Consider the following 23,592-nt stretch of genomic DNA (forward strand, 5'->3'; position numbering starts at 1 on the left):
TAATCTTTGGCCTGCTGCCCGGAGCTCTGCTGTGGGCGATAAGCCGGTCTGTGGACTCCTGATAGTGCCAATCAGCCTCCTGGCTAATTCTGCCCTGCAGTCGCACATGACACCATGGCGCGGGGCAGACGGCGACCTTCTTCTCTCCTCTATGACCTTTACCACCATCACAATGCCAATAGTTCATCTTATGTAGCGTTACATCTCTTCTTGGCGGCATCATTGCCTTTTCTCCAAAAATGTTCCAAAAACGCTCTCAAATAAAGGGGAGACCCCACAAGAGCTGGACGTTTACTACAATGGCTTCTCCGAGTTCCTCCAGTCCTTTTCACTCCCATCCACAGAGTTCTGCAGTGTCTGCTGTGGGGCCCAGGAGAGAAGAGGACTGCGAGCTGTAGGAACGAAGAAGGGGAGGTTATCTGGCAATTCAGGGGCTCTGTATTTGTATAAGGTGCTTGGTTTTAGCTCTGTTATTAGGGTCTGGTGTGAAGTCTGTATTTGAGAGCCTGGGGTCCATAGCTAAGGGATGTGTTTTAGGGTCTTTATTTCTTTAGTCTGGGGTCTCTCTTAGTTTGTGGTCTCATTTGGGGTCTTAATGTCAAGGGTCTAAACTATCCTCGATATTTAAGGTGTCTGATCTGGGATCTGTATTTGGGAGATTCTCTTGGCATCTGTATCTGTTTAGGGGTCCGGTTTGAGGTCTGTGTTTAAAGGGTCTGTTCTGGGAACTATTCGTTTAGCTGTCTGGGGTCTGTATTTTGAGGGTTGGGTCTGAAGACTATATAAGCTGTCTGTATATAGGGATCTATATTTGTTTTGGGGATCTGTTTTGGAGGGGTTTGGTTTGGGTCTGATCTGGGTCTGTATTTATTTGGGAGTCTATTTAGTTTGAGGTCTGGTCTGGGGTCTGTATTTGTCGGTCGAGTCAGGGGTCTGTATTTGTCAGTCTAGTCTGGGGTCTGTATTTGTCGGTCGAGTCTGGGGTCTGTATTTGTGGGTCTGGTCTGGGGTCTGTATTTGTCGGTCTGGTCTGGGGTCTGTATTTGTGGGTCTAGTCTGGGGTCTGTATTTGTGGGTCTAGTCTGGGGTCTGTATTTGTGGGTCTGGTCTGGGGTCTGTATTTGTGGGTCTGGTCTGGGGTCTGTATTTGTGGGTCTGGTCTGGGGTCTGTATTTGTGGGTCTGGTCTGGGGTCTGTATTTGTGGGTCTGGTCTGGGGTCTGTATTTGTGGGTCTGGTCTGGGGTCTGTATTTGTGGGTCTGGTCTGGGGTCTGTATTTGTGGGTCTGGTCTGGGGTCTGTATTTGTGGGTCTGGTCTGGGGTCTGTATTTGTGGGTCTGGTCTGGGGTCTGTATTTGTGGGTCTGGTCTGGGGTCTGTATTTGTGGGTCTGGTCTGGGGTCTGTATTTGTGGGTCTGGTCTGGGGTCTGTATTTGTGGGTCTGGTCTGGGGTCTGTATTTGTGGGTCTGGTCTGGGGTCTGTATTTAGTTTGAGATCTGGTCTGGGGTCTGTATTTAGTTTGAGATCTGGTCTGGGTCATTATTTAGTGGTCTGATTTGGGTCTGTATTTAGTGATCTGAGGGTCTGTTCTTTGGGGGTGGGTCTGTATTTAGTTTGAGGTTTCGCTCATTATTTAGGCGTCTGGTATGGGGTCATGTCATATATAAGCAGACAGGATTTATTGCATTGCTTTTCAGAGTCTCCTTGGTGTCACTTCTCTATAGTAGGACCTCAGCGAGGGGGATGTAGCTAGCTTCTTTTCCTACTTTGCTTCCTATAGAAATCCACAGGGCCGCACCCGGGACATTCCTGAAGAATCCTGTTACGTTTAGCATTGAAGTAGGATAGAAGAATATAGACAGACACGTTTGCTCTCCCCGTGGTTACTAATAGCCTCATAAGCGGCTTCTCCGCGGTGTAATGGGCGCTTGCTGTCTGCCCAGTTATAAATACTCTGTGCTTTCTCAGGATTTTTATTTTCATGCCGTCTGCTGGGAACAGTGACTTGTTCCATCCCTGGGATTGCAGCCGTCCGGCCGAGGTCACGTCACATCCTCTGTGTTGGAAGTTCATTTATAGAAGGGATTGCCCTTTTATCAGCACATGGTTCCCATAGTAAAGGGATGTACATTCTCGCATAGTTTATATGTGCAGGGGAAGGGCAGATAATATTCGTTTCATGTCATTTAAAGGGAACCACTCCCATGTGTAATAAAAAGAACAAAGAAAGCCGCCTCGCTAGCGCCACCTGAAGGTAGCTAGCCTGTAAGTCAATGTCTGACCACAAGTACATGTTTTCTTCAGCCAGCTGAATCACAAAACTTGGGAAAGGATGTGGTCAATCGCAGACTTTTTCCAAAAGGAGAAAGAGCCCCCCTAAACCTCCACCGAGCCAGAAGGCTTGCAAAGCTCCATCTTACCCCTGGCTACAGCTTTTGCTGCCCACCAGCATCCAGCAGGAGCCATCATTGAGGGTTTACTCCACCAGAGGACAAACGGGATTGCAGTGTGGGGTTCAGGTACCCTTGAGTCACCATATCTGGACACTTTAGGTTTTTGTTCTTCCCAATTTCTAACATTGATTGGATGTGTCCATTGCGCCAACCCGCAAAGACCCAAAGCCAAACCTCCCTGCGTGTGACATACCCATCCTTACCAGAGGTCTTGGTTTAGGCATGGTAAGAAGCCACACTTCTTGGCCAAAATATTCTAGACCCGGCCCCCAACGTACAGTCCCAGCTGAGACATGGTATACACAGACTCCAGACCAATCACTCAAAATTCAGACCCGTGTATTAATACAGACCCTATCTTTTAAATACAGACACTGTATATAAATTTCGAACCAGACTCTCAAAATACAGACCCCGGACTAGATCTTGAAAAAAAAAAAATACATATCGCGCACCCAGATACGGTATATACCCCAGACACTGTATATACAAACTCCAGACCATCGAAATAGACATCAGACCTGGCCCTTTTAATGAAGACCCCAGACCAAACATCTTTGCATACAAACAACACTTCAATAATATAGACCCCAAACCACAATCTGAAAATACAGACTCCTAAATAAATGCAGACCTCAGACCAGACCCCTAAATAAAGAATCATAGAATCGTAGAGTTGGAAGGGACCTCCTGGGCCATCTGGTCCAACCCCCTGCTCAAAGCAGGATTCGCTAAATCATCCCAGTCAGATGTCTGTCCAGCCTCTGTTTGAAGACTTCCATTGAAGGAGAACTCACCACTTCTCGTGGCAGCCTGTTCCACTCATTGATCACTCTAACTGTCAAAAAGTTTTTTCTAATATCTAATCTGTGTCTCTTCCCATTCAGTTTCATCCCATTGCTTCTAGTCTTTCCTTGTGCAAATGAGAATAAAGTTGATCCTTCTACAATGTGACAGCCCTTTAGATATTTGTAGACAGCTATTAAGTCTCCTCTCAGTCTTCTCTTTTGCAAACTAAACAATCCCAAATCCTGCAACCTTTCCTCATAAGACAGGGTTTGCAGACCGGTCACCATTCTGGTCGCTCTTTTCTGAACTTGCTCCAGTTTGTTGATGTCTTTTTTAAAATGTGGTGCCCAAAACTGGACACAATATTCCAGATGAGGTCTGACCAAAGAGGAGTAGAGGGAAATAATGACTTCACGTGATCTAGACTGTATGCTTCTGTTAATACATCCTAGAATTGCATTTGCCTTTTTTGCTGCTGCATCACACTGTTGACTCATATTCAGTCTGTGATCTATTAGTATACCCAAGTCTTTTTCACATGTGCTGTCACTTAGCCCTATTCCTCCCATTCTATATATGCTTTTTTCATTTTTATTGCCCAGATGTAGTACTTTGCATTTCTCCCTGTTAAAAACCATTCTGTTAGTTGCTGCCCACTTCTCCAGTTTATTTAAATCTTTTTGAATCCTCTCTCTCTCTTCTCTAGTATTAGCTATCCCTCCTAGCTTTGTGTCATCAGCAAATTTAATCAGTTTACCCTCAATTCCTTCATCTAAATCGTTGATAAAGATGTTGAACAATACAGGGCCCAGGACAGAGCCCTGTGGTACCCCACTTGAGACATTCTTCCAACTGGATGTGCAGCCATTTACGACCACTCTTTGGGTCCGATCACTAAGCCAGTTATGAATCCACCTAACAGTTGCCTTGTCCATTCCATACTTAGTCATTTTTTCAATAAGGATTGTATGAGAGACTTTGTCAAATGCTTTGCTGAAGTCAAGATATACTATATCTACAGCATTTCCTTGATCCACCCAATCAGTGATACCGTCATAGAAGGAAATTAAGTTAGTCTGACATGACTTATTAGTTAGAAACCCATGCTGACTCTGTTTAATCACTTCATTCTTATCCAGGTATTGACATACATGTTGTTTAATAATTTGTTCAAAGATCTTTCCTGGTATAGAAGTCAGACTCACCGGCCTATAGTTGCCTGGGTCCACCTTCTTCCCCTTTTTGAAGATAGGAACAACATTTGCTCTTCTCCAGTCTTCTGGCACTTCTCCTGTTCTCCAAGAATTTTCAAAGATTATGGAGAGGGGTTCAAAAATTTCTTCTGCGATCTCCTTCAGTACTCTGGGGTGTAATTCATCTGGACCTGGAGACTTGAATTCATTTAGGTTAGCTAAGTGTTTCCTCACTATCTTTCTGTTTATAGATATCCTGGATTCTTCTATTCCCTTAATAGGACAGTGAATAACAGTTGATGTTGCATTTCCTTTCTGAGAGAAAACAGATGCAAAATAGGAATTTAAAAGTTCAGCCTTCTCAACATCCTGTCTTACCATTTCATCATTTTCATCCTGTAAAAATCCTATAGCATCTTTGACTTTTCTTTTACTTTTGACATATCCCCAAAATCCTTTATTATTGCTTTTGACATCTCTTGCAAGCCTCAGTTCATTTTCAGCTTTAGATAATCTGATTTGTGCCCTGCAGGTTCTGCAGACAGCATTATATTCTTCTTTAGATATGCCTCCCTCTTTCCATTTTATAAACATTTTTTTCTTCCTTTTTAGCATGTGCTTAAGTTCTGTGTTCATCCATCCTGGTTTCCTTAAATGCTTCCTATTCTTCCCTCTTTTCGGAATTGTTAACAACTGTGCTTTGAGAATTTCATTTTTCAAGATTTCCCATCCTTCCTGGACATTTTTGTCTTTAAGGATATCCAGCCATCTTCTAGGTACAAATACTATATAATACACCTAACAGACCATGCACTCAAAATACAAATCCTGGACAAGACCCCCCTTCCCCACAGACCACCCAGACCCTATATATACAAACACCAGTCCAGACACTCAAAATAGAGACCCACTAATTAAATGCAGAGCCCACCCCCTAGATACAGACCTCAGACCAGTCTTTATATGTATAAACTCCAGACCATCAAAATGGACACCTGACCCTTAAACAAATACAGAAGTTAGACCTGACCCCTTTAATAAAGACCCCAGACCAGACATCTTGTATACAAACTCCGAACAACACCTCCAAAATATTGAAACCAGACCCCTAAATAAATACCATCTCCATTCTTGCCCCCCTAGATAGAAGCCCGCATTCAGACCCCTACGGAAATACAGACCCCAGATGAGGTATCTTAAAGACAGACTCCAGGCTAGTCCCTTGAGACACACACCCAGACCATACCCCTAAACACGGACCCCTGGCTACTATAATATTGGTCTCCAGTCTACCAAAACTAATATAGATCTAAGACCGGACCCCTAAATAATAACCTTAGACCTCCAAACAAACGCAGTCGTTTACAGCCAGTGCTTCTAGGAATCTATGGAAAATTTCTCCTCCAGAAGTGCATATATAGGAAGGAGAGAAGTCTGGCTTTCAGGATCGCGCTGTTCCAGTCCAAAGTTCACAAGGAGTTAATCCAAGGACCAAGCAGTGATTATAACTTTCTTTTTATTCCATAAACTCTACGCGTTTCGTGTACACACTGTACACTTCCTCAGGAGCAAAGTTACACTGGCATCACATTCCATTCTCCTTATATACTAACTCCCCCAGGAAGTGAGGTAGGTGCTCATTGCACTTAAAAAAAAATTCACACATAACTATCAACATAATGTAAAATCACAAAAATCACTAAAATTCATCTATAAAACACACTTATATAAAAACACACATATGTAAAACTTCACACTAGAAAAAATGTAAAACATTATAATAAAATTATGATTATACTCAATAAAAGTCTAAAATTCTTGGTACATCATATCAATTAGCAGAACAACATTCACAAATCTCTTATATAACTGCACTTATATTTTCCTTTCAGTATTAACCCTTCATTCAACATATTATACTTTTACTTTCCTTATATTTCAGGCAGATGATCATATATCAATTAATGTATGTACTCCTATGCGGATTCGATCCTGCACAGCAGACCCATGCTCTGCACTCAAGAAACTTTTCTGTTCTCTCAGCCAAAGGCTCCACATCTCCAGAGCTGTCAGTTCCTTTTCAAGGCACCAGCCAACTATTCCAATCATAATAAAATACCGCCGATTGTATCTCTTTATATGTTAGCGATATGATCATTCCCTTGCTGTAATGTTATAGCATGGACATCACACAATTATCAGATGCCAGTACTGCTCTAATCCTTAGCAGACAAATATGCAGAGCACCAAAATTATTTAAAGATGTCAGATATTTCATTTAAACCGTATGGTTGCAGAGTCTGCAACCTGTGAATCCAGTAAATGTCCTTTCTCATCAGAATGACACTCCTGTTCACAGTGTCTTCTGAAACATAATCAATTGGGGCCACTTTAATACATGGTTTCTTCCCATGTTTTATAGTGCAATGTTTTGATACTCCATGGAACATAAAACCTTCAATTATATTGTGTCTGTGCGAATTCATGCGGTTATGCAGTTCTTGTGTGGTTTTACCCACATACTGTAAACCACATTCGCATTCTATCAGATATATCTCCTCCAGAAGGAAGGACACTGTGTCTCTACAGCCGGCTCTCTACCAGTATGTGGCATTAGAAGGACTCCTTCCTTCTGGATGAGAGCTGTTTTCCATACTTTTCCTAGGGAGCATTGGCTGTAGGACTCCATGCCGCCACATGGAGAATACATCTCAAAATGCCCTTGTGGAGTACCCGAATATCGATCCGTATCCAGATCTGTATCTCACAATTCCATCAACAGAAACTTGACCATAACCAATCAAGCCAGAGTTGAGCTCATTGGAGTAAATTTTAAGTAAATTTTCACTCTTGTCCCATCCAGAGCTGCAATCACAATTCTGCTTATTTCCCTTGAAAACTGGTTGCATTTAATCAGTGTTTCTCACTGCCTCTTTCTATATGCTCTATTCTTACTAATCATGGAGGGGGGTTCTTTACGAGGGGCAGCAATTTTTCTCTGGGGTCATTCACCGCCTTACATTATACAGACGTCTCTTTATCTTTAATAGATGTCGTGTAATCAGTTTTTTCTGTTCAGTAACAAATGATTGTTGTTGGTCCCAAAATGTAAACGGTAGTTACTCTTCTGGGTTTATCACCTCGCTCCACTTATGTCATTACAACAGTGTGTTTTTACATAGGACTGCCAGTGACGAGTGTAGACCAGAGAGAGAAATTACAATCTTGACTCATTGGTACTGATATTTTATCCTTAGGATAGGTCATCAATATCAGATTTGTGAGGGTCCGACACTCGACGGCGCCCCCCCCCACAGATCAGCTGTTAGCATGTTCCACAGCTGCCAAAGTAAACCGTGTAAGGAGCGGGATGTTACAGCTCCATACGTTGTGTAGTGGCCGTTCTTAGCAGGGCTGTGGAGTCGGTGCTCATTTTGGTGGAGTTGGAGTCGGTATAAAATGGTCCGACTCCTAAAATATATAATAAATTGGGTTCAGTAGTTCAATGCAGGATGTGCTGAATATTTTTTCATAGGAGTTTGGGAAAGTTATGAAATGTCCTATAAATGACTGTTCTATTCCTGATCTAAGGCTACATTCACACACAGCGTTTTTCCTGCGTTTTTTGAGGATACGTTTTTCAGCTGCAAAAGCCGATCAGCTTTTTAAAAACCGCATCACCTGAAAGGTTTTTGAGCTCATAGATAATGTTTTCATTAGCAAAAGCAGATTAGAAATCTGCTCTATCTATCCATTTATCCATATCTGTCTATCCATATCGTATCTGTACCAAAAAGAATGAAAACCGGGTAGTACACAGACTAACACTCCTTTTTTTTTTTTTTTTTTTTTTTTTTTTAGCACCAGTCAGGTACACCTCATAGCAGCCCAAAAGGACGCCCAGGACAGGCATTGCTCGTTTCAGTAACACATCAACATCCATTGATAGTTGGAATAAATAGACTGCATTCACCACCACCACATCTTCTTAAGGTGCAGGCTTTATTTTCAAGTGTAGGGGTGTGCAGTATGAGGTTCTGCAGCAGCTGAGGTGTGCAGTATGAGGTTCTGCCCCCCCAGGTTCGATCCTGGCTACGCCCATAGTGTGAATGTAGCCTGAGGATCTAGGCTTTATCTTAGCCGAGATAAGTCAGTGTTATTATATATATATATATATATATATATATATATATATATATATATATATATATATACACTATATGTATGTATGCGTGTGTGTATATATATATATATATATATATATGTATATATATATACATACACAGTACAGACCAAAAGTTTGGACACACCTGATTCAAAGAGTTTTCTTTATTTACATTACTATGAAAATTGTAGATTCACTCTGAAGTCATCAAAACTGTGGATTAACACATGTGGAATTATATAATTAACAAAAAAGTGTGAAACAACTGAAAATATGTCTTATATTCTAGGTTCTTCAAAGTAGCCACCTTTTGCTTTGATTACTGCTTTGCACACTCTTGGCATATTCTTGATGAGCTTCAAGAGGTAGTCACCGGAAATGGTTTTCACTTCACAGGTGTGCCCTGTCAGGTTTAATAAGTGGGATTTCTTGCCTTATAAATAGGGTAGGGACCATCAGTTGTGTTGTGCAGAAGTCTGGTGGATACACAGCTGATAGTCCTACTGAATAGACTGTCAGAATTTGTATTATGGCAAGAAAAAAAGCAGCTAAGTAAAGAAAAACGAGTGGCCATCATTACTTTAAGAAATGAAGGTCAGTCAGTCCGAAAAATTGGGAAAACTTTGAAAGTGTCCCGAAGTGCAGTGGCAAAAACCATCAAGCGCTACAAAGAAACTGGCTCACAAGAGGACCGCCCCAGGAAAGGAAGACCCAAGAGTCACCTCTGCTGCGGAGGATAAGTTCATCCGAGTCACCAGCCTCAGAAATCGCAGGTTAACAGCAGCTCAGATTAGAGACCAGGTCAATGCCACACAGAGTTCTAGCAGCAGACACATCTCTACAACAACTGTTAAGAGGAGACTTTGTGCAGCAGGCCTTCATGGTAAAATAGCTGCTAGGAAACCACTGCTAAGGACAGGCAACAAGCAGAAGAGACTGGTTTGGGCTAAAGAACACAAGGAATGGACATTAGACCAGTAGAAATCTGTGCTTTGGTCTGATGAGTCCAAATTTGAGATCTTTGGTTCCAACCACCATGTCTTTGTGCGACGCAGAAAAGGTGAACGGATGGACTCTTCATGCCTGGTTCCCACCGTGAAGCATGGAGGAGGAGGTGTGATGGTGTGGGGGGGGGGGGCTTTGCTGGTGACACTGTTGGGGATTTATTCAAAATTGAAGGCATACTGAACCAGCATGGCTACCACAGCATCTTGCAACGGCATGCTATTCCATCCGGTTTGCGTTTAGTTGGACCATCATTTATTTTTCAACAGGACAATGACCCCAAACACACCTTCCGGCTGTGTAAGGGCTATTTGACCAAGAAGGAGAGTGATGGGGTGCTACGCCAGATGAACTGGCCTCCACAGTCACCAGACCTGAACCCAATCGAGATGGTTTGGGGTGAGCTGGACCGCAGAGTGAAGGCAAAAGGGCCAACAAGTGCTAAGCATCTCTGGGAACTCCTTCAAGACTGTTGGAAGACCATTTCCAGTGACTACCTCTTGAAGCTCATCAAGAGAATGCCAAGAGTGTGCAAAGCAGTAATCAAAGCAAAAGGTGGCTACTTTGAAGAACCTAGAATATAAGACATATTTTCAGTTGTTTCACACTTTTTTGTTAATTATATAATTCTACATGTGTTATTTCATAGTTTTGATGCCTTCAGAATGAATCTACAGTTTTCACAGTCATGAAATAAAAGAAAACTCTTTGAATGAGAAGGTGTGTCCAAACTTTTGGTCTGTACTGTATATATGTAATCGATATTATACAGTGTATTACATATTTACAATTTATTACAGTTTTGTGTTCTAAAGTTGTATTCCAATAAATAGATATTCTGTTCTATCTAAATATCTTGATTATTGGATCATAAAAATGATTAAGTGTTTGATGTTCACATTGTACTACAATACATTTTTCACTTAACTATAAGCAAAATATGTTGGAGTCGGAGTCGCAGGTTTGGCTTACCGACTCCACAGCCCTGGTTCTTGGGTACTGCAGCTCAGATCCCATTCACTGCAATAGGCTGCTAAAGCAATTAATAACTGAGCAATCCCTTTAAATCAGGGTGTTCTCCCCCAAGAATCATGCACTGTCTTTTGCAGCAGTCATACTCTCTGTTCCCTGCACTTATCCACTTTTTTTTTCTCTTTCTCCCTCCAGAGACATAAAGCCTGACAACATCTTGCTCGATATGAACGGCCACATTCGCCTGGCGGATTTTGGCTCCTGTCTGAAGCTGATGGAAGACGGAACGGTAAGTTGTGGAATCCGCGGGAAGATCACAGCCAAGTTCAAAATGTCACAATTTTTTTGTAACGGGGATAATTTCCCAACCGATGGGACCCCCACCATGCCCAATAAGGGGGCTCTTAGAGCATGTACACCTCCATTCATTTTCTATGGGCAGCTGGAAAAAACTTGAAAACCGCACTCCATTTAGAGAGGAACGGAGGAGCGCATGCTTGAAGAACCCCATATTTTAGGGGATCGGTGGAGGTCTCAATCATATGGTTATCCCTAATCTTATGGTTAGGGGATAACGTTAAAACCCGTCACCTCTTTTGACATCTCTGTTTCAGTACATACTTGTGGGCCACTTAATAAAACAGTTCTTGTGTCTTTCCTCTTTTATTCCTCCTGGAAATGTCTAAATACACCACTGCACCTTAAGAGCTGGGGGGCCCTATACATTCTGACACTGACAGTATATGCCCCCCTTTGAACACCGATGTCATAAATTTCCAGGAGGAATAATAGAGGAACATCTGAGAGCAAAGTGATGAAAAAAGATACTCCAGAATTGTTGTTTAGGGGGAATGCAGGTATTTAGTAAAACAGATGTGTCCTCCATATAGTAAGTGTGTTCCCTGCAGAATGTACAAACTATTAATTCATGTGTGTTTCTACTTTGCTAGGACCTTGTGGCTTTTTTTCCAGTTTTCCAATCCAATGATGTTAGTATTATGACGGTTTTGGTTTGTTGTGCTTGTTTTTAGCCCTTTATGGACAACTTTATAGTAAAATGTTGTAAGGATGAGTGTAGTCCACTGCGATGTGTTTAGTGTTAGTGGACGAGCAGACGGTGCATGGCTCATAGGCGCACCTCGTTTTGCTCCACCGCATCTGCCTTTTCACACTGAGCACAATTAGGTTCACTCTCGAGGATGTCCGTCTGCTCAGACGCTTTTGCACGGATATATTGCGCCTTATGTCTGCGCTTCCAGAATGCATCGGTGCAGAGGTAAAAAGTCAGGTGTAAGCAGCTCATCTTCAGGGTGGTCCCCGTCCCTTTCGCTCCTGTCACCTCGTGCCCTAACCTGTGTCCTCTCTCTAGGTCCAGTCGTCAGTGGCTGTCGGGACTCCGGACTATATCTCTCCTGAAATCCTCCAGGCGATGGAAGACGGGAAGGGGAAGTACGGCCCGGAGTGCGACTGGTGGTCCCTCGGGGTCTGCATGTATGAAATGCTCTATGGGGAGACGCCATTCTATGCAGAGTCCTTAGTGGAGACTTATGGGAAGATCATGAACCACAAAGTGAGTGCATGGAAGAGTTGTCATCTCTAGATCTGAAAATCAAATGGATTGCCTATTTGGATCAGGTACCTCTAGATTAACCACGTGATTTTTTTTTTTTTTAAAGGAGCGGTTTCAATTCCCATCTCAGTTAGCGGACGTTTCTGAAAACGCGAAAGACTTAATAAAAAGGCTCATCTGCAGCCGAGAGCATCGCCTGGGTCAGAACGGGATAGAGGACTTTAAGAATCACCCATTTTTTGCTGGTATCGACTGGGAAAACATCCGGAACTGTGAAGCACCTTATATCCCAGAGGTCAGCAGCCCGACCGACACGTCCAACTTCGACGTGGACGACGACTGTCTGAAAAACTGTGTAAGTGCTTCTCAGCTGAACCTTCCCATATAGTGACCCCCAGTAGACATTATACCCACCCACCCAAGGTCACTGCTGTCTTCTGGCACCTCGTCACCACCTAAAGTAATGTCTGGTCCCCTCTGTTTTACTCTCTAGGAGACGATGCCTCCATCTACTCACACTGGATTTTCTGGGCACCATCTCCCATTTGTGGGGTTCACTTACACAAGTAACTGGTAAGATGCAGAACATGTGACTGGTTGCATTGCTCATCCTGATGGTTAACCACTTGTCCTTTGTCAGTGTACTTTCAGATAGAAGCTCTATGCGCTACACTGTGGGAAAGTCCAGCACGGACCTAGACGCCAATGTCCAGCGGACGCTGGAAGACAGCCTGGCCACCGAGGCGTACGAAAGGCGGATACGTCGTCTGGAGCAAGAAAAAGTGGAGCTAAGCAGAAAGCTGCAAGGTAACGTGGACGGAAGTGGCACATACTCGTAACGTGGCCGTACACGTGGGACTATTCAGGCATCCACGTGTGGCTGACTACTCTGTGGCGTAAACCCCACTCATGTCAATGAGCAGCTTGAAGTGTTATGGACATATGGAAAAGTTTTCAAACTCTGCATTAATTTGTGCGTCTTTGCCCCCAGAATCCACCCAGGCTGTGCAGGCGCTTCAGTATTCTGCAGTAGACGGCCCTGTTACAGCGAACAAAGACATGGAAATTAAATCCTTGAAAGATGAAATAGACAAGTTGAAAACACAAGGTGGGGGCTTTGTTCTTTTCTTGAATCCTAATATTGTAGGGTTTGTCTTTATTGTAATAGTTTAGTTGTTTTTTTTCCCTAGATGCGTCACAGGCCATGTAATGTCATGTCAATCTAAGACCCCCATACACATTAGACTGCAGTCTGCCGAACCCATCAATATCCTTCCAACAGTCTAATGTATTTGGGTGCCTCCTGCCTCTACCCCGACGTGTGCTGTTGGGGGAGAGAAGGATCCGGTTGTTGTTTTTCCAATGACAGGTAGGTAAGTGCATGTCATAGGAGTCTTGTAACACAGGAGCACCCGGCAAAGCTCAGCGTTTGCGCATATAGGGCAGTCGGAGGAGATACCTGTCGACTGGGCAATAGTTTGGCCGACAGCTATATAAAGGGGCTTAAAGCCAGATATACATATGGTAGCCAACATACTGAACCTACCTAATGAATTCCTATGGTGTCCAGGGAACGTAAGGGATTAACGCTTTCCTATGCAAACTTATTGAGGTCGAGCATGCAAATGGAGCCTACCCTACTGTTAAAGGGAATTATTCCTATCCATAGTATATACCATGAATATAAAATAGATGAGACCTATCTATAGGACTAGGCCCCAACTTGTGCTCCTGAGAAGGGAGAGGTGACCGCACATGGGCATACATTTGTAGGAAAGTTCTGAAAATTGCTTCGCGCCCGTATCTATCAGAGATAAAATATCTTTTAGGATAACTGCAAATCTCTTGCAGATTTTCTGCCGCAAAATTGCACTAAAATCCACATATTTTGTGTACAGATTTGTGACGGATTTCACCTTATGAATAAAATACGCCATGAAAGCAAGCATCATTATCACGGTGTTCTTTGCAGGATATGCACCATAATTCTGTAGCAGTTAGATGTGATTTTTTTTAATCATCTCAGTGTGACCATACTACACTAAGTCCGCCCCTCTTATATGTGCATCCGTCCCTCTTCAGCCGAGCATGCTGTTATTTCAGGAAGAGCAGTGTATAGGGGTCTGGCAGCCACTTATCTCCTGGAATAACAATATCATATGACCTATATATATATTAGGATGGGCTGCGTTACATTATGGTGCATCGCATCCTGCTGCGAAGGGAAAGGACGAACGTGTCTGTAGATTTAATCTGGGAACCATGGCCTTCCTGAAGTCATTTGCATCTGCCCGGCTCCTTTCGGATAATATTAGGACTCCTCATTGTCTTGTGTTTTGCATGCAGACCTTAAGAAGATCTCACATCTGAGCCGCAGGATGTGTGCCAGGTCTCTGGGTATTCGTACAAGACCTGATTCTATTTAATGAACCCAGCTGGGAATGGATATTAAGATACCGTAAATCGTTTAGTCAGGTCTAATGAAATGGCAGCAAAGTGCTAGGAAGCCGCCGCGCCACCCCGGCATCGCCAAATGCATCAACTCTTATGTTCTTAAAGAGCAAGTGCACCCGTCAGACGTGAAATCCCTGATATCCAGCTCCATCATTGGGTTGCATTAAAAGTTATTCCGTACATTGAAAGTTATCACAGAAGCTTCTGATCAGTGGGGGGGGGGGGTCCTGTCCTGAGACCCCTGCTGAATACGAGATTGTGAACCGTGAAAGGCATGTGCGACACCCCTTCATTCATTCTCCGCTTTGTCCTGCAGCCCCATTCACAATGAATGGAGCAGCGGGCACTTGCATTGCAAAGTCCTTGTTCTTTTGATCAGTGGCGGTACCAGCAGTAGGGACCCCCTCCCCCCCCCAGCAATATAGAAAGTTATCACCTATCCTGTGCATAGGTCATAGTGTTCAGTGCTTAAGCTTTTAAAACTTAATGGAACTTTTCTTAACAATATAAATAAAAAACGAAAAGGAGGGTCTGCCCTTGTGAAAACAAGCAACGTGGCAATTTACCTAATATTAAAAATCCTCAACATTCTCAAGAACGGTGCGATTTTTTATTGCATAGTTTATTGCTCATTGCCAAGGTCATCAGCCACCACTGCAGCCTATCAGAGAAGACCGTTTTTTTTAGCCAGATGTGCAGCGCTTACAAACTCTGATACAGATCTTGAAAGCGCTGCTCTGAAGCTGGCCGGAACATTTCAGTGCACCTCTTATACTACAGTGGTAAGGCTGCCTAGCTTTGCCACATCGGAGGGTGCGCAGTTCTGATTGACATGGACGCGTCTCTGGTCTGAAGTGCACCACCTCTGACAACCGGGTAGGCAGGAAGCAGGAAAGTGGTGCACTCCTGAAGCTCTTGAGTTAAGAGCAACCCTTTAAATAGAACTGATTATCTTCTATTTTAGTCACATCGGGAGCTGCATTCACAATTCTGTTGCCTGACAGTCGGTCATTCTGTTGGTGAATCCAGTGGGATCGGCAGCAGATAATCCAAGGCTGACACTCCGATTTCTGCTACACATCTGCTTCTTTATACGGCGCCAAAGCATGTGGGGTGAATTTGCTGATTTTCTTTCAAACGCACGAAGAGGCCTCAGGTGAGATTGTCGGTCCCCCAGCCTGAGATGGAAAAAGGAATTGTGCAGAATTGTAAATGCAGCTCTGGATGTAACTGCAGAACAAGTCATAACTGATATGGAAGCATTTAAACAGAGCTGGAAGTTTGCTGTCAAAGCTGCCAATCTTGGCGGAGGCAGCGGCGGCACATCTTAAGCTTTGCGCACAGCGATGTATATTGGATGGAGTCTGGATCACGGTGCGGTTCTCACACACAATATAAAGGCGATGTTCTGCAGCAGAGGATATGGAAACAATCTGCTCCAGCGATTCCCACATGCGGCCGGCGGGGTAAGTAACGTGCTCCGCTCCGTACACATCTGCTTTCCGTAACAGATTCCCATTGTCGGACACATGTGGTAATGCAGAGAGCGCTGGCTGCGAGAGCGGCATGTCTGTAATGCGAGGACGCCGCCATGTGCAGGAACTGACTCATGAGAGGAAAGTCGTCATGTGGGAAACGAGATTCTGCAAAAATCTTCCCAAATCTGCTGACATTTAACATTCAATCTGGATTCTATAATCTGCAACAGGCATAAAAGTCGCCGACTAAACCTGAGGAATTTCAGGGGGGGGAAGAAACCTGAAGCGGATTCTCAAGATCTGTCTCATGGATGCTTTTTTTTAAAAAAAAAAAAAAAATGTAGGTTGGTTTTGCCTATGGCAATCATAGCCTGATACTTCTCGTAGCTGAGAGTTTGCCACAGTCGTACCCAGTCTGGATGATTCATTTTGAGTTGAAACGGTCATCTGTTGGTTTATGTGGCTAAAGCAACCTCCGTAACGAAGACCTGAAGGCTCCTGTATATTTTTTTATCAGATGCAGCAGAATCAATGAGGTCAATTTTTAAAACCATTTGCACCGTAATTGAAGAGTCATGTGGGCGTGGTTACGTGCAGGAAGAGTCAGGCTGTCCAGTGTCCTACTCTGTCCATAGAATCATAGAGAATCATAGAATCGTAGAGTTGGAAGGGACCTCCTGGGCCATCTGGTCCAACCCCCTGCTCAAAGCAGGATTCGCTAAATCATCCCAGTCAGATGTCTGTCCAGCCTCTGTTTGAAGACATCCATTGAAGGAGAACTCACCACTTCTCGTGGCAGCTTGTTCCACTCATTGATCACTCTAACTGTCAAAAAGTTTTTTCTAATATCTAATCTGTGTCTCCTCCCATTCAGTTTCATCCCATTGCTTCTAGTCTTTCCTTGTGCAAATGAGAATAAAGTTGATCCTTCTACAATGTGACAGCCCTTTAGATATTTGTAGACAGCTATTAAGTCTCCTCTCAGTCTTCTCTTTTGCAAACTAAACAATCCCAAATCCTGCAACCTTTCCTCAAAAGACAGGGTTTGCAGACCGGTCACCATTCTGGTTGCTCTTTTCTGAACTTGCTCCAGTTTGTTGATGTCTTTTTTAAAATGTGGTGCCCAAAACTGGACACCATATTCCAGATGAGGTCTGACCAAAGAGGAGTAGAGGGAAATAATGACTTCACGTGATCTAGACTGTATGCTTCTGTTAATACATCCTAGAATTGCATTTTCTTTTTTTGCTGCTGCATCACACTGTTGACTCATATTCAGTCTGTGATCTATTAGTATACCCAAGTCTTTTTCACATGTGCTGTTGCTTAGGCCTATTCCTCCCATTCTGTCCCTTTAATCTTGATTGATACCTGCTTAAGTACCAGCCCCTTCTAATTCCTGGGCATGCACCATTGTACTGTACTCTTCAAGCATGCGCAGTAAAGTGAGGTGTCCGCTGCGCAGCTGCAATACTGTGCTGCGCAAGTGGAAATCCTCTCCTGACGACCCCTTGTAAATTGGTCTGTCGGGCACAGTACATCTCGCCAAACTGTGTACTGCCGAGATTTAGAGGAGGCTGGTAATGGCGTAAGGCGGGCAGGAGATGTGAAACAAGACTGGTCAGGTAGGCGTCGACTGCGGACTGCCTGACTCCTCCTTCCGTCTGTGGCTCCGCCCACATGACTATTCACTGGTAATTATTGCAGAGTATATGCTATTGGAGAGGACAGAGGATAGTCTAACCTCAATAAAATTACACAGGAAGAATATTCCCATTAACAGCAACTTGCAAATGTTGAACAATCGAAGCACAAAGTATACTCTAACGTCGTAGACTTTTTCGGTTTGCGTCGACCCATCGTTATTTACATAAAATTTGGACTTGACATTCTCAAGCGCTATTAAAATAAGCCGTCACGGAGAATTTTTTGTACCGCAGGACCAGAGCCCCCCCTATTACCTAGGAGCGGGAGATGTCTCAGCGGTGAGTCACCGGGCTCGTAAAGCTGGAGCTGCCTCATACATGTGTTTCCAATCCTGCCCGAGCGCGGAAGACTTCTGTAATTTCGGTAACACAGGAGAACATTTTCTTTTTAGGAATCCGGTGCTAGTAATGTGGCGAAAACGCGGAGAGCAGATTTGTGTTGGCTCCGAGCAATGAAAAGTGAAAGGTTCTACTGGAGCGGAGCGCTCTCTGCGGATCCAGCAACTTCTTCCTGCGCGCAGATTCACAAGACTCCGCTCGGCTCCTGCCAGATCCTAATATTTCATATCACCGGCAGTAATGCCTTCCCATTCCTCTGCATGCAGATGCTCAGCGCTCCAGGAATATCACGTTGTGCATCGTAGGTCAAGCAGAGTTTGAATCCAAAGCCGCTGGGCAGCAAACCGCAGCACCTCACCGGAGGAGGCTGGGAGTAGTGCTGAGTGTGCTGTATCATTGCCATGTCCTCCTCTGCAGGCAGGAACGCAGCTTATTAAGAGAGATTCCATTCTCCTACTGCTTTTATATGGTTTGGTCATAAGATTACATTGGCTTGAAAAGAGAAAAATAGTAAATCCATCCAAAATGACTAATGCCATATTATTGTATAGAAAATTTACCATATACGATGCTGACTCTGTGCTGTCTGGATCCAAATCACCATCCCCATCAGTATCCATACTTTATCTGATCTCAGTATTGCCAGATGTGTGTCTATATGTAATTATGACAATACTGCCCCCTATGTACAAGAATATAACTACTATAATACTGCCCCCTATGTACAAGAATATAACTACTATAATACTGCCCCTATGTACAAGAATATAACTACTATAATAATGCCCCTATGTACAAGAATATAACTACTATAATGCTGCCCCTTATGTACAAGAATATAACTACTATAATACTTCCCCTATGTACAAGAATATAACTACTATAATACTGCCCCTATGTACAAGAATTTAACTACTATAATACTGCTCCTATGTACAAGAATATAACTACTATAATAATGCCCCCTATGTACAAGAATATAACTACTATAATACTGCCCCTATGTACAAGAATATAACTACTATAATACTGCTCCTATGTACAAGAATATAACTATTATAATACTGCTCCCTATGTACAAGAATATAACTACTATAATACTGCTCCTATGTACAAGAATATAACTACTATAATACTGCCCCCTATGTACAAGAATATAACTACTATAATACTGCTCCTATGTACAAGAATATAACTACTATAATACTGCCCCCTATGTACAAGAATATAACTACTATAATACTGCCCCCTATGTACAAGAATATAACTACTATAATGCTGCCCCTTATGTACAAGAATATAACTACTATAATACTGCCCCTATGTACAAGAATATAACTACTATAATACTGCTCCTATGCACAAGAATATAACTACTAGAATACCGCTCCCTATGTACAAGAATATAACTACTATAATACTGCCCCCTATGTACAAGAATATAACTACTATAATACTGCCCCCTATGTACAAGAATATAACTACTATAATGCTGCCCCTTATGTACAAGAATATAACTACTATAATACTGCCCCTATGTACAAGAATATAACTACTATAATACTGCTCCTATGCACAAGAATATAACTACTAGAATACCGCTCCCTATGTACAAGAATATAACTACTATAATACTGCCCCTATGTACAGGAATATAACTACTATAATGCTGCCCCCTATGTACAAGAATATAACTACTATAATACTGCCCCTATGTACAAGAATATAACTACTATAATACTGCCCCTATGTACAAGAATATAACTACTATAATGCTGCCGTTATGTACCGTACATGCGTTTTAGTTGAGTAGAATGAAAATCCTTATTTGTTATTTTTTTCATACTTCTCTTGGAGGAGTTACAGAGGAACAGCACATTGCAAAGTTGTAAGAAAATATTGTGTAGAATTGTTTTAGGGAAGTCATTGGTGTAGTGATGTGGATGTGCTCGGACAGCCGACTGTAGCTCCCCTTGCGGCTTAGTATATGTTGCCATTCCCTTCCCTGGCACTTTAGTGGTTACTCTTTCCATGGATACATTCTAATAAGCGCACACGTGCAGGAAAAAGGATACTCGGTCACTGCCTGATCTACAAATAACCACAAGCAGAACTGAGTCACTGTCTGTTAATCGGGGACTGGCATCTGAGCGCCATTCCAGCCCTGGTTTATTTTATAAAGGAATTTACCTTCTTTATTTTTTTCCAGCGTAAAGTTCACTTTTATCGTATGTATAAGCAGCGATTGTTTTCCTTGTTTTATCCCGGGATGGAGGCGACATCTGGTGCTGATTGTAGCACATAATCTGTGTATAAACAGGCGCACACCTGCCTCTCCTTTCTACTTTGCACGGCAGGGCTGGAATGTGCGCTCCTAAACAGCAGACCCCAACTAGTGCATAGAAGAAAATATACGGCGACCAGCTACTGTTGCAGATAACTGTATATGAGGTTACACTATGTTGCACAGATTTCTGCTGCTGATTTTTGCCACCGATGTACAAGAAATCTATGGCAATATCAGCTCCAAAATCCGCTTGTTCGATGCTGATTTTTCACTGATTTTGCTGCAGATTTCACCCATTGCATTGCAGTAGGTACTATTCTCTGCATAAATTGTCATTCTGCAGATTTTGGATCCATTCTTAAGGGCCATATCTGCTGCTGAATTTCTGCAGTGTTTCATTGCTGATATGCTGGGGATAAGACCGATATGCAAAGTGCCTGGTTAGCCAATAAATGTAGTTTTGAGAATCGCCTCCAAGTGCCCGATTCATTCGTGGGGTGCCAATATTTTGACACGTTAACTATTTGCCTGCAGAAGACCCCCCCCCCCCCCATCTCCGCCATGTTTATGCTCATGTTTGTTGCATTCACTATGTAATACAGTAATAAAGCAGTATATAGAACAGTCGATGAAATGTTGAAAAGTGAAAGTGTTTTTAAAAATATATTTAAAAATACACATCCAATTAGCCCTCTTCCCCCACAGTCAAAAATAAGGAAATTAAAAAAATAACCTTATGTATCGCTAAGTTTGAAAGAGTCAGATCTATCAAAATATTAAATTAATTTGGACAGTAAACGCTGTAAAGCAAAAAAAATTATAAAATAATCGGATCAATAGGATTACTATTTTATTTTAGTTTTAACATATATCCAGCATGTGAAATAGGTATTGAATGCATCACCAATTTTCTAAGTACGGTAAATCTATATCTAAAGGTGCTATTGCCATGAAATTCTCACCAGATATAACACATCCAATCGCTTCGGCAAAGAAATGATCCATAGATGTCCATAAACTAAATTATGTGTAATAATGAGAAATGACACAGGAAAAAAGAATTGAACACTCTTACCGATATTAATTTAATACTTCGTACAAAAGCCTTTGTTGGTGATGAAGATTCAAGACGCCTCCTGTATGGAGAAACTAGTCGCAGGCATTGCTCAGGTGGGATTTTGTCTCATTCTGCACACAAACATTTCACATCCTGAAGCTTCCATGTCTCCTTCGCTGAACTCGAGTTTTAGTTCCTTCCATACATTTTCTGTTGGATTCTGGTCCGGTGATCGATTCGACCATTTTAGCAGCTCTATTTTCTTTATCTGGAACCAATTGCGAGGTTACTTGGCTTTGTGTTTGGGATCATTGTCTTACTGAAATGTCGACTTTCGTTTCATCGTCTTCATCCTGGTAGATGGCAGCAGATTTTCATTAATAATGTCTCGGTAAATTTGTGCATTCATCCTTCCTGCAATTATGTGACGTTTTCCAGTGGCATATGCTAAAAAAACACCATAATGTTCCCACCTTCAAACTTCACTGTAGGTATGGTGTTTGTGGGGTGATGTGCAGTGTCTTTTGGCTTCCAAACATGCAGTGTATTATGGCATCCAAAGTATTCAATTTTGGTCTTATCTGCCCAGACTATATTTTCCCAATTACTTTACAGACTTGTCTAAATGTTGTTAAGAAAACTGTAAATGTGCCTGAACATGCTTTTTGTTGAGCAATGTAGTCTTGCGTGGTGAGTGTGCATTCAGGCCATGGAGCTTGGGTGCATTGCTTCCAGTTTTCTTTGAAACAATTGTACCTGTTGATTCCAGGGCTTTCTATAGCTCACCAGAGGTGGTCCTTGGACAAGTCTTCTAATAATTCTTTTCACTCCTCTGTCTGATATCTTATGGGGAGCACCTGGTCATGGCTGATTTATGGTGAAATTATGTTCTTGCCACTTCTGGATTATGGCCCCAACAGTGCTCACTAGAAATTTCAGTAGTTTAGAAATTCTTCTGTAACAAATGCCATCAGTTTGTGTTGCAACAATAAGGTTGTGAAGGTCTTGAGACAGCTCAGTGGTTTTACCCATCATGAGATGTCTTTTGCTTGGCACCTTGGTAACAAGACACCTTTTTTATAGTCATCAGTTGAACCAGCTGATATTATTTTTCCCTAAGTGTCAGGATTGCTTTCTAATTACTGATAGATTTCAGCTGGTGTCATGATTTGTCATGGATTTTTGCTCCTCTCTTTCTTTAAGTGTTCATTACTTTTTCGCTGTGTCAGATCTCATTATTACACATAACTTAATTAATGGACATGTCTTGTTTGATTTCTTTGCCGGTGTCGATTGGATGGGTTGTTACCAACTTTTCATGTGTGTATAAATATACCGTATGTTATATTCATAACAATTGTAAAAAAAATTTGGGAGGAAATGACGATCAAAAAACAGCAGTTCTGTTTAGATTTTTTTTCTCTTTTTGCTTTATGAATTACTGTACACATTTTATATAAAGTATATGTTATACTTTAGAATCGCTGTAATCATACTGACCCAGACAGTCATACTGCCTAGTCATTTTACCGTGTAATGAACGCCATAAAAAAGCAAAACCCCCAAAAACCTATGGCGGTAATACATTTTTTCCCCCACCATTTCATCTCATTTGTAATTTCCTTTTTCCACATTTTTGGCTACATTTTATGGTAAAATGAATGGAGTCATTAAATAACTACAACTGGTACAGCAAAAATACAAGACCTCATACATGTATTTTGGCTGAAAATTTTAAAAAAAGGTTATGTCTTGAAAGAAGGAAAGGAAAAATTTGTCCGAAAGGATTGAACAGAGTCTCTTATATACTGGGTATAGTGTGCCCAGCTCCTCTGGGTGAGGCAGTAGTTTGATTGACTGTTCTCCGCTCTTGTGGTATAATGCTACAATTCTGTGCACAGTGCAGCGGATCCCCCCTCTGCTTAGCAGAATGGTATGACCCACATAAATTTAATGCATCAATGGGCTAAACCAATATAAATATGGTGTCCGCTAGGATTCCCCGACTCGTGGCACATGATCCCCTGGCATTCTGTTTCCATTAAAATGAGATGTTCCTCTTCTGCCCTGTAAACATGTGCGTTGTCACGTTCCTTTTTGAGAATGAGGAGCGGTCAACATTA

At 42.3% G+C, this 23,592-nt stretch overlaps 1 protein-coding gene across 5 annotated transcripts in view; it reads left to right on the forward strand.

Annotated features, from left to right (window-relative positions):
* The window catches only part of CDC42BPA (CDC42 binding protein kinase alpha), a 157,347-nt gene that overhangs the window by 93,499 nt on the left and 40,256 nt on the right, over window positions 1-23,592 (forward strand). For 3 of the 5 annotated variants that reach the window (XM_073556375.1, XM_073556378.1, XM_073556376.1), the window contains exons 6-11: window positions 10,774-10,867; window positions 11,948-12,148; window positions 12,255-12,503; window positions 12,642-12,721; window positions 12,789-12,955; window positions 13,140-13,256. In XM_073556375.1, coding sequence (XP_073412476.1) covers window positions 10,774-10,867; window positions 11,948-12,148; window positions 12,255-12,503; window positions 12,642-12,721; window positions 12,789-12,955; window positions 13,140-13,256 — 908 coding nt within the window. Of the gene's footprint in view, window positions 1-10,773; window positions 10,868-11,528; window positions 11,568-11,947; window positions 12,149-12,254; window positions 12,504-12,641; window positions 12,722-12,788; window positions 12,956-13,139; window positions 13,257-23,592 lie in introns of all 5 variants that reach the window. The other 2 variants (XM_073556374.1, XM_073556377.1) reach the window with 1 other exon arrangement.

The sequence above is a fragment of the Dendrobates tinctorius genome, unplaced genomic scaffold, assembly GCF_039654945.1.
Source record: "Dendrobates tinctorius isolate UK_male_01 unplaced genomic scaffold, ASM3965494v1 ptg000232l, whole genome shotgun sequence".
Taxonomy (NCBI): Eukaryota; Metazoa; Chordata; class Amphibia; order Anura; family Dendrobatidae; genus Dendrobates; species Dendrobates tinctorius.